General features: G+C 46.0%; 4 protein-coding genes across 4 annotated transcripts; 2 read left to right on the top strand and 2 right to left on the bottom strand.

Moving 5' to 3' along the window:
* The first annotated feature begins 386 nt into the window (after positions 1–386).
* V8C40DRAFT_243474 (DExH-box splicing factor binding site-domain-containing protein) lies at positions 387–2,198 on the top strand. Its single transcript, XM_083215449.1, has one exon. It carries the CDS (start codon positions 450–452, stop codon positions 1,560–1,562), a length of 1,113 nt encoding a protein of 370 aa, XP_083073420.1. The 5' UTR covers positions 387–449; the 3' UTR covers positions 1,563–2,198.
* On the bottom strand, positions 1,713–4,173 carry V8C40DRAFT_243472 (YAP-binding/ALF4/Glomulin). The gene is made up of 2 exons (XM_083215448.1): positions 3,006–4,173; positions 1,713–2,923 (listed from the first exon to the last, which is right to left on the bottom strand). Exons 1-2 carry the CDS (start codon positions 3,903–3,905, stop codon positions 1,943–1,945), a joined length of 1,881 nt encoding a protein of 626 aa, XP_083073419.1. The 5' UTR covers positions 3,906–4,173; the 3' UTR covers positions 1,713–1,942.
* Positions 4,174–5,647: 1,474 nt separating this feature from the next.
* On the top strand, positions 5,648–9,283 carry V8C40DRAFT_286994 (DEAD/DEAH box helicase; the record flags this gene model as incomplete). Its single annotated transcript, XM_083222620.1, has 13 exons — positions 5,648–6,030; positions 6,070–6,118; positions 6,214–6,803; positions 6,860–6,967; positions 7,023–7,092; positions 7,150–7,288; positions 7,342–7,372; positions 7,421–7,602; positions 7,668–8,547; positions 8,605–8,790; positions 8,868–9,018; positions 9,096–9,194; positions 9,251–9,283. The coding sequence occupies 13 exons, from the start codon at positions 5,648–5,650 to the stop codon at positions 9,281–9,283; spliced, it is 2,901 nt and encodes a 966-aa protein (XP_083073418.1).
* A 193-nt stretch (positions 9,284–9,476) lies between these two features.
* Positions 9,477–13,391, bottom strand: V8C40DRAFT_286985 (uncharacterized protein; the record flags this gene model as incomplete). Its single annotated transcript, XM_083222619.1, has 8 exons — positions 12,764–13,391; positions 12,334–12,708; positions 12,148–12,274; positions 11,717–12,078; positions 11,558–11,663; positions 11,263–11,508; positions 10,770–11,197; positions 9,477–10,717 (listed from the first exon to the last, which is right to left on the bottom strand). The coding sequence occupies exons 1-8, from the start codon at positions 13,263–13,265 to the stop codon at positions 9,477–9,479; spliced, it is 3,387 nt and encodes a 1,128-aa protein (XP_083073417.1). The 5' UTR covers positions 13,266–13,391.
* Positions 13,392–14,989: the final 1,598 nt, after the last annotated feature.

Here is a 14,989-nt window from a genome sequence, read left to right as displayed (position 1 = left end):
CTGGGGTGATGCCTATCTCTAACAACTCGCGCACGTTAACTGTCTGCTCTATGGTGGATTTGCGGATGTCATGGAAAACAAATTCCTCCACATTTCGAGGTGGCAGAATTAATGTTGGATCTGCTGCTTAGTCTCAACAATGTGATTCAATTCATGTCGACGCCTCATCAACTCTGTTTTTTCCTCCCTTGCAGCCACACACGCGCCCCCCACTCCTGATTGCGGCTTCAATTTTTTCTGTCCGACTCGTGAAAAAATACAAACGCAAAGTACCTTAGTGCCTCTTATTTCGCACTAACGCTTTTAAGCCTGCGATACGTACCAGGAGGTACCAAGTACCTTTTTGTCAAAGTCATCATTTTGAGCCGCCAAATATTGAAGCACGCTTCGTCACGGCCTCAAGGTACATAAACCTTTCACAGACAGCATTTTGAAGGATTTTACGCGTTATGTCTGACCAGAACAAAGGTCGCATAGCCATCAAGTTTGGCGGAGGTAGCAATTCATCGTCAGCAGCAAAACCGTCCCGCGCGAAACCGTCATCGAGTCTAGGGAAGCGGCCGCGCTCCCACGCCTTGGGAGGAGGCGAATCCGATACCTCAGATTCCGAAGATGACCGCCACCGAGGGCGTCATGAAGCCATCACAGGATTCGGTGCAGAAGGCGCAGAGACGAAACGAAAGCGGCACAAGGAGGAGAAGAAGGAGTACGTCATTGCACGGCAGCCGAATCGGAGCTGGAAGGACGAGTTGAAGAGCCAAAAGGAATCGAAAAACCTACTCCCAGAGGAAGCCAGAGCTCAGCAAAACGCCGTTACGACTGAGACGGAGCCTGCCGACCAGGATACACCGCTGAAATGGGGATTGACGATCAAGGAAAAGAGCGCCGTATCGGAGGACGTGGTGGTATCGGAGCCGAGCGCACAGCCCAGCGACGACGAAATGCGAGAAGCGAGCCAAGATGGCAAGGACACACCAGCAGTCGAGCGGACTGCCGATGACGAGGCTATGGATGCCCTGCTTGGCAAAACATCCAAAGAACAAAAAGTCATCAGCACTGCACCTGCAACAGAAGACGATGCCTACCGCCGCGACGTCGAATCATCCGGCGCGGTATCCACCCTACAAGACTACGAAGACATGCCTGTCGAAGAGTTTGGCGCCGCTCTCCTCCGCGGTATGGGCTGGAACGGCGAGGCTCGCGGCCCTCCTGTTAAGCAAGTCAAGAGGCGACAGAACCGACTTGGTCTTGGCGCCAAGGAGCTCAAAGAAGAGGAAGATCTCGGCGGGTGGAATCAAAACGGCAAGAAGTCCAGACCACCACGGTTGAATGATTACCGGAGAGAGGAGAGCAAGCGAAAGGAAGGCCGGGGACGTGAAGACAGCTACAAACGAGAGAGAGAACGGGAGCGCGATCGTGAGAAGGACAAATACAGAGAGAGGGACAGAGACAGGGATCGGGATCGAGATTATCGGGATAGGGATAGACATCGCGACAGAGATCGGGATCACGACAGACATAGGGACCGGCATCGTGACCATGACCGGGACCGTCGACGATAAAGGGCAGCCTACTGTCATACATATTTTTGATTCATCACTCTGTTGAGAGGAATAGGATAACGACAACTGGATCTTTTATTACCTTCAGCTTTCACATGACAAACGAGTACAAAAAGGGAAACGTACGCAACAGATATATTTGCATTCACTATTACATAGAACGCGCAGCCACGCATAATTCTGAAATCGAATTTCATCGCTCAAGCATTATTCTGAGCTTTTACATATTTACTGATCAGATGACACACTATTCAGTCGAGATGTGAATGGCCATGTAACCGTCTGATCCGGCAGACTCAAGGCTACTCTCCTTTCTTTCCATCACTCCGGTGTTTTGGTTATTTCTCCATGCCCTGCTTTCAAACACTACAACCCGGTTTTTACTGCAGTTGTACCCGGCTCAGCGTATCCGTCAGGATGCCGAGCTGCATCAGACCCTCCCCATCAATCTCCACCTCCTTTGCACCAGCAGCCTTTTCCAACGTCTTCGCAGCATACACCAGTGGCTCAACGTAGCGATGCTCAATAGCCGCAGCCATGCCGACGGGAGCCAGAGTCTTGTAGTCTTCGCCAAACAAGAAGAGCGCGAAGTTGGCAACTTGCAGGTGGAAGGGCGCACTCTGAGCCCAAAAGTCGAGTAGCGTAGAAGCATCAGCCTGCTTCAGATGTGATAGATCTGGAAACAAGGTGTATTGAATGGTCTCGAAGCATTCTGGGCCGGCGAAGCGACCCTTTGACCCGGCCTTTTTCGCCGCAATGATTTCCTCTCGTAGCCAGGAGACTGCACATGCTTGTAGAGACGAGAAGATGCAGCTCTCCAATAGATCTTCCAAAATAGCCAGTCGGTCTTCTTCTTCGGGATCGGAGTGCAAAATAGAGCCTGCTACAACGGTGGCAGCATTGCGAACTCGGATATTGGGGTGGAACACGGAAATGAGAGTTAAGAGATGGTGGTAGGGCATGAATCCTGTAGCAGTCTCAGCGCCTTTGGGGTTTGCGATTGCTTTCCGGCCGTCAAGCCAGATGGCCATTACGACCAGGGCCTCAATTGTCCCTGGGTTGCTGGCAATCTGGCCTTGAGATTCATCGCCCAGGAAGCTCTGCAACAAGACTTGATGATCCGGTAACATGTATTGTGGAAGGAGATCCCCATCTGGACCGCCACGATCCGCATCAAACACGTCGGCAGCAAACATCCAGTAAGCATTCAGACACACCAAGCCACCCGTTGACAAATGGAGTTGCTCTGGCTGCTGGGGGTCAAAATCGATTGAGAGAGGTGCCCGATGTATAGGACCTTCAAGATACTCTTTTACTTTGAAAGGGGCCAGTTTCGACAAGCCCAAGTCACTAGCAAGAGCCTATTTTTGCTGTTAGCTTCTCTATATTTGCTACCCCGTGCTTTCATCTGATGTCCACGAAAGCTTTGGGAGCAATACTCACCACTAGCTGTCCTACTAGAGCATCCTTTGCTTGAAGCTCCACCACTTCCTTGAATGTTTGGATCATTGTCTTTCGTCCAGGCACTATGCGCTCCGGGTAGGTGTATTCCAGCATTCTTGAGGCCCACTCTATACTGTTAGAGTTGACGTATGCCTCAATGACGCATGTGATGAATGATTGCAGTAAGCTGGTCATTAGTTGCGGCTCATCTTTGTTCAGAATATCTGAGCGCTCTGCTTCCGGGTCTGGCGCCTGTTTTGCCGGGTCACTGTCTTGGAATGGCGTATCCAGCTTGATGCTCGATTTTCGCGAGGGCAACGGGGGCCGCGTTTTGCGCGCAAGAGATTGAACCAGAGAAATGACTGCCGCCGTAGATGCTGCGCTTGTAGCATCATAGCATCTCTGTACTGTTTCGAGCGCAGTGTGCAGAAACCGCGATGGGGCCTTGACCTGGAGCCGTTTGAGTAGAATCCCCAACATGCCACAGAGTGTGACAAAGTGCCTGACAGCTTTTGTTTCGCCTTTTGTGGTGATGGCTTTGGAGCCTCCTGCTTTCTCTTCCCCTGCTTCTTCCTCTTCCTCTTCTTCATCTCCATCAGCCTCCTCTCCCGCAGCAGTGGTTTTCTCCATAACCTCAAGCACTTTTAGAATGACCTCTCGCGGGTTACCCAGACGCGCAATACTCTCCAGGCATTCTTCACTGCCAGGGATGGGGATTAGCATATCAACCATATCCCAGCCGATTTCAGTCGTCAATGAAACGTCCTCCAATATCTCTTGCAACGCAGGCAATATCTCTGGAGACAAGGACATTTCGACAATGGTCAGGTAGGTGGCGGCATCTGTTGCAGGCGGGCGAGACTCCTGGAGCCGCCGAACAACTTCCTCAGTTGATGCCATGATTGGGGAGTCTGTGAGATTGGGGAGACGGGGAGATATTCGGCAGCAAGGCGGGTAGGTGCTTCGAGAGATGGCGCAAGTATCGCGTGAATAGAGATAAGCGAGAGATGATTCTGTCGATGCCCGATCGCACGGCACTCAGGATAACAGATTGCCAAACGAACGAGTGATGGCTGAACAGGCTAGAGAATGGAAAAGAGAAAACAGATGACACGGCCGTCGATCGTCAAGCTACAGGTTCATGCTCGTGCCGACCGGAGCAGCTCGTGCCCCTCTCCTAGTCAACGGAACCGGCCCCAGGGAGACGAGACGCCCCGCACTAGCTGCTTTAGAGAGCCCTGGAGGAGACACGCTGGAGACGTCACTGTAACAGGGGAACAAGAGACCCAAGTGGGGGAAACCAAACGAGCCGCGTCTGAGGGGTAAAACAGATCCAAGGACTGGATGTATCAGTGAATTCAGCGCCATGCAGAAAAGGGGATGATAGATATATGCGTGTAGTCATAGTATTGATAGTAGTCCCTACTCTATCTAACAGCCAAGAGAAATGGATGCATTTTTCCTAGTTCTAGAATAAGTACCTGTGTCGCCGCGTGGTCAAGATCCCACAAGTGTGCAGATCCCGCCTCCAGTCAATCCGCCACTACATGAATCGCTTATAACCGGCGTTCATGATTCAAAGGTTTACCGGCCGCTGAAGCCGTGTTACGGAGTTCTCGAAAAAAAAAAAAATCAAGAGAAGATCACTCGGCCTACGGAGAATGATGGACGCCTGCTCCACAACAGGATCCAGTGCATACGTGTTGTCTCCTTGAACACATATAGAGGTGATGATTTTCAGCCCAACAGGTGCTGCCTACCCGGGACTGCGTCTGCTTTTTAAAGGGCAACCTTGGAAGAAGTAGCACACTCTGAAAGTCATTTTAATTCTATATCCTCAATGAACTATGTTCACAATACATGCTTCTTTACTTAACTCCTTATACATAGGACCTTCTTCAGTAGCTTTGATTCAACTCCATTGACAAGCCCTAAATGCAGTAATTTTAAGTATGCAGTAGCACTGTAGCTGACACAAGATGGCAGCATCGTCAAACAGATAGGCCATGGGATTCTAGCTCGTGTTTTTGTCGCTTTGGTACGTATAGTACCACTTCAATTAAATGCTCATCAAATGCCCAGGAGGTGTTTCGTTGTTTGCTTTCCACAGCTACCTATGTATCGATTACCTATAGGCTGGCAACAGTGATGTACGCTGGCAATGCATGGTGGAATCCTATCATGCGGCCCCCGAGTCGGCCAACATTATGTACCATGTACATGTAGCTACGTGATTACAACTATCATCACCATCATATGAGTAAAACCTCTGTTTGTTTTATTTTATCTGATAGTGTATTGAATAGCCGTACGAGATACCTTTCACCTCAGCAAACCACAACTCCTTTACCAAGGGTGGGTGAGCGACGCCTGTAAACAATTCAAGAGCCGCTGTCATCTGCCAACTCATCAAATATGCATAAATTCGACCAATGAAACACCACAGACTCCCCCCTTACATGCTTTTGATGCCGGCGAGGCTGTGTCACAGGCTCTCAGTTAGGCTGTGCTTGCATGTAGGCTGTAGGCTGTGCTGCCAGGAGAAAAAAAAAAGCGTGGTGTCGCATTCGAAACTTTTGTTCTTCTCTAACATCATTCTGCTTGCCAACTTAGTAGTCATTTCGCCGTGACGGCATAGTACCATGGAACCTTACGATACGACGCAGCATATGCATGAACAGGATTTACACACCACTCTCACAGCGAAACGTTATCTCGATCTAGATGAGTTCGATGATAGCAGTCATGTGGCATCTAAACGTGCTTGCTTACAACCCCAGTATAGCCTGACTGAGAGTTCACTACCTTCAGCAGGGCTCCAAACCTACACTATCGATCCAAATGCCGATATCAACTTCGATCTGAATATCGATCCAAACTTCAATATCAACTTCTCTGTTGAAACGGCTGAAGTCACTGATATATCCTCGTTTGAAGATCAAATGGATACAAGCGGTGACGCAACGCCTTGTTCCACCCAAGAGGACATCATGCCAAGTAAGTCATCAAGAGCCGAGCTTGGCGTGTAGCTTTCTCATCATCCAATTTATATAATCACAGCCAGTCCAGATACTTGCAACATCAATTCGACAGCGGCGAATGTACCCGCAATAGTCGAACCATCCGAGCCTGATACTTGTTTCGGCCTTGTGTGTTATGCCTCCCATGCCCTTCGTGAACCTCGACCCCAATTCTCACCATTTAGCAGATCATTGCAACGGCGACATCTTCCTTTGAAGGCCATGAAGGCGCGACAAATACTCCAGTGACCCTCGAGGCTCTCGAAACAAAAGTAAAGCTCTCATCTCAAGATACACAAAGATATGCCGGAATTATCAATAATGCCACCTTGGCCAAGGTTTTTCGAGAGTTTACTATTAAAGCCGATGCTAAACTGGTAAACCCGATAAATTCGAGAAAAAAAACTTCAAAGAAAGAAGTTAAAGGTTTTCGTTCGCCAGTCGATTGCCCAGTTCGGATTGTCCTGTATGGGCTTGCTATTGACCAGTGTACTGTCGGGAATATTCTTGGAAATGCTGGTTTCTATTTCCAACATCCATTGCCTTCAGAGTATGATAGCAGTATGCAGTATTGCAACCCTCATTATCTGCTTCGTCCAGGGTCCCAATTGCCGACACTGGAAGAAGACTCCGCAACGGGATGCGACCGGAAGGTGGAATCGGATTTGCTTAACGCATCAAATAAAGGACGTTTCATGAGGCTCTTTGATGAAGCCAGCGAAATTATTTTGAGGACAAGTATAGAGCCGAGTAGTCGCCTCAAGTCCACATTAAAAGAGTAAGACATATCTTGCGATATCAAGGGCAAAAACGTATAAATATTAATTTCAACAGGTACCAAATTTCTGCGCTCGCCTGGCTGACTGAAATTGAGGCTGGATGCATACGAGATGGATCCCCATCACTATGGGAGCCATTATTAGGCCCAGGCCCAGTAAATGAGTACATCTCTCCGTGTTTTTATCTCACTGTTCAGCTATTGATGTTTAATTCCAAGGTATCGTCATAAAATTACGGGAAATCGAAAGGCAAGCCCAGAGCTCGCTCCTGGTGGCGTCTTAGCAGACGTGAGTAAACAATGTTGCCTGAAACTACATGGGTCATACTGGCTAAATGTAGCTTAGGAGATGGGACTAGGGAAAAGTCTTAGCATGTTGGCTTTGATTTGTTCATCTTTGGATATCATGGAAGCCCAAAAGAGAGAAGGTGAAGAGATGCGGCCTAGGCGACCTTGGACAACGCTCATCGTCACACCAAAGTCAAGTAAGTTGCACCATGCTTTAACCATCTTTTCATCACCTGCTGACTCTTACTAGCCATACATAACTGGCAGCAACAGTGCGAGAGGTTCGTCGAATTTCCTGTTAAAAAAAAGCAAATATTAACGGAATCCAGTCACATTTATCCAGGAAGGATAAAAATCGCAGTATACTTGGGTTCAGGCCGAAAGAAATTGCAGCAAGATAACTTTCAAAACTCAGATATAATCCTCACCACTTACGAAACAATGAGGATAGACTGGGAAAAGAAAGGATATTTATTTACTTCGCAATGGTATCGTGTTGTCCTAGACGAAGGCATGTATAAACAGGATTGTACGGTTGAGAGGGCAATGAGAATCTCGCTAACATTATGTTAATAGCTCATCACATTAGGACCAGGAGTTCCCAAACTTTTAGGGCGGCCTGCGAGATCCAGGCTTGTTATCGTTGGTGCTTAACCGGGACACCAATACACAACTCTCTCGATGACTTTGCTGCACTTCTAAGCTTTGTCGGGGTGCCAGTCTTCATGAAGAAGAATCTGTTCGATTTTTGGATTACAAGACCAGTTAAAGAAAAACAATCATACGGCCTGAGACAACTTGGCTTGTTGATTAAAGGCACCTGTCTGCGACGTACAAAGAAGCTAATTCAATTATCGCATCCACTGCCAGAGCGACGAGAGAAGATAACGTGGGTGGAATTGACAACGAGAGATCGCAATTTATATAACTTTTTCGAAAAAGAGGCTGCCAGCATTGCATCAGGATCTTATCGGTACAATAATGGGCATCCGAACTCGAGCGATCGACAAAACAACAATATCTTAAAACTTATCAATTTTCTTCGTTTGATCTGCGATCATGGGGAGCAACTTCTTCCACGGTCAGCTGTGGAAATTTGGAGTGCAGAGGGACATAAAACTATTGACCGGCAGAACCTTCAAGAGCTTCAAGTGGCATGTAACATGTGCGGCCTGAAGATTGACAAAACCCAGGGTTGGTCTTCGATCGAACTTGACATATCATACCCACAAGTCATATGCGAAGCATGTCACGCCAGTACTAGAGAAAATGAGACTGGGATTGAATTTACAAATCAAGACAACTCTATGCCTATTCCTAATGGCAGAGAAAGTCCGTGTTCTGCAGCTAAAATCCGAGCAGCTCAGCAGTCGTCTAAGCTGAAAGCTTTGGTTGACAACCTCCGTCAAGAACAATTTCTTCCAAGTCATTGTATATCGAATCAGCCAATCAAAAGGTAAAGAAGATCTAACATAATTGCAGTTTAATGAAACTAGCTAAGTCAAAAAAACAGCGTCATTTTCAGCTCTTGGACTAAAATGGTAGATCTGACCCAGCAATGTCTCGAGGCTAACGGCTTTGTCTGCGCACGAATTGATGGTCAATTAAGTCTGGAAGGACGATCAAAGGCGATAAAGCGGTTTAATTTGGACCCCGAGTGCACCGTAATGCTTGCAACTATTGGTAGCGCTGCTGAAGGGTAAGTTTTTTACGCAGAATCTCGTCTAATAGCATTCTGATATCACTACAATTTTTTACTAATTGGTAGATCCATAGAATCGACCTAACAGCTGCCAACAACGTACACTTGCTCGAGCCGCATTGGAATCCAATGGTTGAAGCTCAGGCTCTTGACCGTGTACATAGGATAGGACAATCACGAGAAGTCCTAGTAACAAAATATGTAACGAAAGACACGATAGAAACGGTAAGCATAATTTGTACACCTAACCCGTACTAGCCAGTATTTTCAATGTATGTGTATGCTAATACTCATAAAAACAGTACGTGCAATGGATACAGAAAGAAAAGCTAAGGCTCATCCAAGAATCCCTCGATTCTCAGGATATTTCTCAAGTAGATATCAGTGATCAACGATGGAAGGTAAAGAACCAAAAACAATCTTTTTTTTTTCGTGAAAATAGCTAAAAAGAATACAGGAATTGCGAGCCTGTCTGAGATGTGAGAGATGATCTTCACATCACCGAAACCAGGCTATTTATTGTTGCTAGATGCCTATAGGGGCATACGCCCATTAATATGCATGATAAAAGAGAAATAAACTATGAACCAAAGATTGGGTGCTCAAAAATTAAAATCAATCTTAAATTTCGTCTCTATTTGTTTATAGATCGATAGTCTCTCGACGTCTGAGCAAATCACATATCATGGCCATTGAATCCCCCTTGCCATATCTTGCTTTGCTTTCTGTATTAATTCATCCCAAGATATGCCAAGCCAATTGGAAATATTCTTGACACATATCTCATCTCTAATTCCTTGGCATATGTCTGGATTTGCCCCCTGATACAGTAGAAATTTCATGAACTCTGCTGCTTCAGCACAGTCATGGCGGGCGGCCCAATGGAGTGGCGTGAGAACTTTGTCGTACTGCCGCTGATTTATATCAATGCCGTTGCCGTATTGTAGCAACGCTCGAGCAAGACGTATTGAAAATGTCGTTTGGGCAATACTCCTTAATACTGCAATAAGTTCCAAGGGTGAGGCTTTGGCGGCACCATGATTCGACCATGCGTTAATAAGATATTCTTCTCGCTCTGGACATCTTGTGGTTGCCTTGATAATACTTCTGTTCGTAAACAGCTGAAATGGATTCCATTCCCTTTTCTCGTGAATTCGTGCCAAAAATGTCCCAATTGCTTGAATCACCTCCATCGAACCAGTCGTGAACGAATGTCCCAGAACACGACAAAGCTGTTTGCGACTAACTCCGAATATAGCTTTGTTATCGTATAGGTCTGACAGTAACACAGCCAATGACTCAGCGTTTTGACCATTTACGCCAGCTAATATGATAGCATACCACTCCTCGGTGCTTGCAGGTTCCCAGTTACCCTTTTCATAGATTAACTTCGTCATTGCCGCAGATCCAGAATGTGCCACAAATTCCAGCAATTCAGTCACGTGCTGTTTGATGTGATCGGCAAAAGGTAGAAGTTCTCCGACTGTCTCTACGTCATCAGTCGCAACCAAATCGAATAATAAAGGTAAAATATCATCAGATTTCGGATGGAATAATAACGTCTCTTTAATTGGCGAATCGTCTTGGGCTTCAGCTTGATGGAGATCCAAGTGCCTGTCTCTCATAGCCTTGGAAACAAAGCCAACTTCCGAATAATGACACGAGGAGATGTCGCATTTCCAAGGGAGGTCGTGGGTTTTTTTGTGAGATTCTCTGAGCAATCGAGTGTCGAACCCATTTCGGTGAAATGAACAAGAAAAGAAGCCACATTTATACAGTCGTCGGCCGTAGTGGCGCCTCAAATTGGAGCATAAACATTGATCAGTATGCTGCTGCGCCTGACACTGAAATTTGTCAAACTGGGCATACAACATCTTTGAGATAGTTGAAGTAGTGGTGAGGTTAAGGTTAATCCAATAGTGCTCTAAAGGGACCGTTAATCTACAAACAGAAGGCGAGAGAACAGGACGTTTCACCTTGTTCGAGATGGTAAAGGGACGTGGAACATTTATGTTGGAATTGGGCGATATCCCGAAGAAAACAGAAGAGATTCGGGCTGCAAGACTCGAACTGTTTTAGCTCCGATGGATATTGTTGCTCCTCTAATTCGGTGCGGCCAGATGAATCTTGCTTGCATCGTTCTTGGTAAAACTTTTGTAGAGTTTTGATTAACTCTTCTGACAAAACTCCAGATTGATTCAAGCGCAGATATTGGATAACCAGGTTTAGCCATGTCTCTACGGCATAGTAGTGTAATCTGTAATTACCTATTTTTATGCCGATCTCGAGGTCCTCCTTGCTGATATCGGAAGAGTGGTGATCCTGGCACAGGTATCGTATGCAACAAATTGCCAGGCTCAGCGTGGCCTCGGTAAGGTCAATGTAGCTTTCAATTTGATGGCGACTGTGAATGTATCTATTTTAAAAGTAAGTTAGCAAAAGTCCTGCAGCAGATGTTGGATTACTCACTCTTTGACCGTGAAATGTACAAACTGAATGGTATCCCCTACAACCTCAACAATAGGACCGCAAAGGCGGATCAGATTCAATGGCGAGGACACTCTAGATGTGTTGCTGATAGTCACTACTAAAGCTTGCTCTAGTTCGAACAACGTCAACGGTGTTGGTGAACAGCTTATCCAGCCAAGAATAAGTCTGCACTTCTTTTTCACGATTTCAGACTTGCGAGCGATTTTTTCGAACAGTCTCCCGTACCTATAGACTTATCAGCTTCCCATTTGTTTATAGCAGTAAAGATTCATACGCTTCATCTAGGTCTTTAGGAAGTACTCTCAGCTCGTCGCGGATTTCATCCAGGTTGTCAAGCTCCTCTATGCTGCGCAACATGATCTTGGCGTAAAGAAACATCCCTGCTAAGGAGTAAGCGACGACCGACAACAATATGAATACGGAAAATATATACCCTTTGCCTTTAAGGAAATCGGCGCAAGGAGGTCTTCAATCTCGGACTTATCTTCGCAGAGAAAGTCATGAGCTGAAAACCACGTTTGCGCCCAGTCGGCAACGAATGTTTGGATGCTTGCGGCATTGTGCGTATCTACTCGAATTATTGATGATATTTGGCCTAGAATTGCTGAGATGTCGTGTTCTGCTCGACTGCTTATTAATAAAAGAGTCCTCTTACAGGCTGTAGATGTTTCGCAAAGTTTTTTGAGAAGTTTCTCTCGTTCAGAGATATCAACCTCATCAACTCCGTCAATGATTATGCTCACGATGCCGGTGGAGTTAAGCAGTGTCTGTAGGCAACCAATAGCGACATCAAGGCTGTTTCTAAAAATTTCTCGATATAAACCACAGAAAATCGTCTGAAGGCCTTCGTCAACTGAAACCAACTGGAATATTAAAGAATGTAAAACTGACAAAGCCGTGATACTGGAACTGTCTGCATGGCTGAGAAAAGCGAATATAGTTCTGGTCGATATGGCGAAGTCGATTGCCATGGCGGCTAAATGAGTCTTTCCTATCTAACTTGTTAACACATTTTGATGAAGAACAAGCGAGAGAAATGGGATGGCGAACCTGCTCCAGGAATACCGCATAGCCATAATATCCGCGTTGAATCATCGTCTCCATTTAACCATTTCTTGAAATCACTGGCTTGCTTCAGCCAGTTCCCCGTCCCCATACAGATCTGACCTCGTATCCGATACAGCTCAGCATCATAAAACCTTGGGGAAATGTCAGTCTTGATGATGTTGTATTCTTGACGCATATTACTCTTCTGTGTGGCTTCAAAATGGTCGAAAGCGCGCTGTCTGTGTTCAAACTCCTCCCTGAGGTGCTCTAGGCGAACTTTGTTTCTCATTAAATTTGTGTGTCGTCCGATATGATCCATTACAATCTTAATCTTTTCCTTCTGAGAGGGCCATAGAGCCTCGAACATCACTCGCCAATCTGCAATGCTCTCTCGTCAGTTCACTTTATATACTGCGCAGGGTCAGAAACATACGAGGTAAGCCGAAGAACTTCAAAGCGACGGCATAAAAGTCAAGAATATCTTGGAAAAACAGGACAAGAACAAGCTTCACTTGCCCGTTGTTGCCGAACATGGCAGCCATGAGCTTGAATTCAGGTAGCAGCTCACCAATCTCAGCCGCGGTATTGACAAGGGCATCAATGGATTGTGTTAGGGAAGCGGCCCATTGGATAAGTAATTTGATGGGGCCCCAAATGAGTGCAAGAACATCTGGTTTGACTTGTACGAATGTATCGATGGTATCTGCGTAACCTTGGAGTCCTTCAAGGAACGGCTTAATTTTCGAGAGATGTCGAAGTCGTCCCCGTTTCGCCTGTTCAGCCTGAAGTGCGTCCGTTGCATCATAGACCTCGTCGATTGATTTGGTCTTTAGGATCTCTGCCCATAGTTGATCATTTTTCAGCTTGGATTTGAACTCGCGAACGGCTTCTGCGAATGCGATTTGGGTGGGATCGAGATCAGGGACCGTTGCCATGACGCTTAGCGAATAAACTGTGTTTGCCTGAGTAAAGCGATCAGTAATATGAGTGATGATTAAAAATAGTCAAAGACTGCTAAAGTACGGCAACTTGGTTCACTAAATTTTCCGGTATGATCAAGGCCTAGGGCGAGGGACTGTGAAAATTGAGGGCGAGAATCTCTTCACCAACAGCTAATAGGCAACAGGCTGGGCAGCATTTGTGGCATTGTTAGGCAGATTTGAGGGGCGCCGAATGAGAATCGTTATTGGTGAAACCGAGTCATCAAAGTAGCACAGTCAATGTACGCAAATTGATTGGGTAGCGACAAGGCATACCGTATAATGGCTTCTAGCCTGGGTGCACTTTCACAGCCTTGCGTTCCCTGAACTGGCTGAACTAGAGAACGAAGGGAAACAAATTTGCCGAGGCAAAAAGTCCAGATTTATCTAGATGTTTCTATATTTTACATGTAACTTCACGAAAAATTATATCATGAGCATGGCTGAAGAATTGCAATACGATGAATGTCTGTTCTCCTTGGGCTGGATTCTTGGAAATTCCCAAAGGAGAATGTGAATGCGTATGTATGTACATTGAGGGTCGCTAGATAGGGCAATCACTAAGATACATATGTATCATACCTCGACATTTAAACACAATACTTTTAATTTGACTTGGTGAAGCTGGGGCAAGGAGCGGAGTCAAACCCTTTCGACAAAAATGAAGCAGAGTAGTAGCTCATAGGCTGGCTATAGAAGAGCTTCATCTGCTCATAGAGCGGTTCAGGACAACTCCAAGCATTCAATAGTCTGTGGTAAAATTTATTTATTATACCTGCGGACGCTTATGAAAGCTGAGAGGAGGCTGAGATTGCCAAAACAAAGAGATTTAATGAAGACCAATGCGAACAGAAGCTGAAATAGAGTTAAACGATGGCGAATTGTATCGCCAACTAAATGCACTGAGGAGTGAGGGCAGACAATTGACAGGTCTTACCGCATTTAATACGCATATTTTTCGCTAAATCATATCATTCATGCCAGAACGACTGATGTAGGGTCTTTACGAGAACTATTTATCACTTAGAGGTTATGTTTTGCACGATCGAGGTGTTTTACTTTCATTTATCAATAGCAATTTGGTATGGCGAAAACCACCACCACATACGACCAGAGAGGTAACGGAAATTCGGGAATCCGTCAACTTTTGAACCATCCATTACACCTCCAGACTACAAAGTTGAAACCACGCCGGTCTGCCCTCAAACCCCGGCTTCAGGCAACTTCGAAGGATTCTATGTCTGAGCGTATAGGTTGCATCTTTTAATATACGATTTTATTAACTGCCCCCTTCATCTCTCATATTTGATCAGCTGCGCAAAAGACGCACGCACAGCTGGGTGGACCAACATCTGCGCCTATAACTATTTGACCATAGCGCGTATCCAGGGGGTTGCCACACTCGAGATTCCGCCATGTCCATCCTGCAGCCGGAAACAGGTTTGGAGCTGGAATTGGTCCCGAATATTCCCATGTGAAGATGTGTAAATGAGGCTGCGTACTTGGGTCAAATAAAGCTGCGGTCACTGCATTAGTATTAGCGTTCTTTGGAACATTTCCAGTGAAATTTCTCGAGAGCCATTGGGATGATTGTTATTGCGGCTGATTCCGAATATTTATTCCGCTGTTGAACCTGGTGTCCGACGCCATCAAAAATTAAATCGGGATGAATTGGTGAG

The sequence above is a fragment of the Trichoderma camerunense genome (assembly GCF_050948025.1).
Source record: "Trichoderma camerunense strain CBS 138272 chromosome Unknown V8C40scaffold_8, whole genome shotgun sequence".
Lineage (NCBI taxonomy): Eukaryota > Fungi > Ascomycota > Sordariomycetes > Hypocreales > Hypocreaceae > Trichoderma > Trichoderma camerunense.
Note: the sequence above shows the minus strand (reverse complement) of the source record. Positions and strands in the feature narration are given on the sequence as shown.

Bases quoted from the DNA above. Each gene is read 5' to 3' on its own strand.
- V8C40DRAFT_243472 (XM_083215448.1), bottom strand. From the start codon at position 3,905: ATGGCATCAACTGAGGAAGTTGTTCGGCGGCTCCAGGAGTCTCGCCCG. The intron at 2,924-3,005 runs GTGAGTATTGCT...CAGCAAAAATAG, and splicing joins CTCTAGTAGGACAGCTAGTG to GCTCTTGCTAGTGACTTGGG.
- V8C40DRAFT_243474 (XM_083215449.1), top strand. From the start codon at position 450: ATGTCTGACCAGAACAAAGGTCGCATAGCCATCAAGTTTGGCGGAGGT.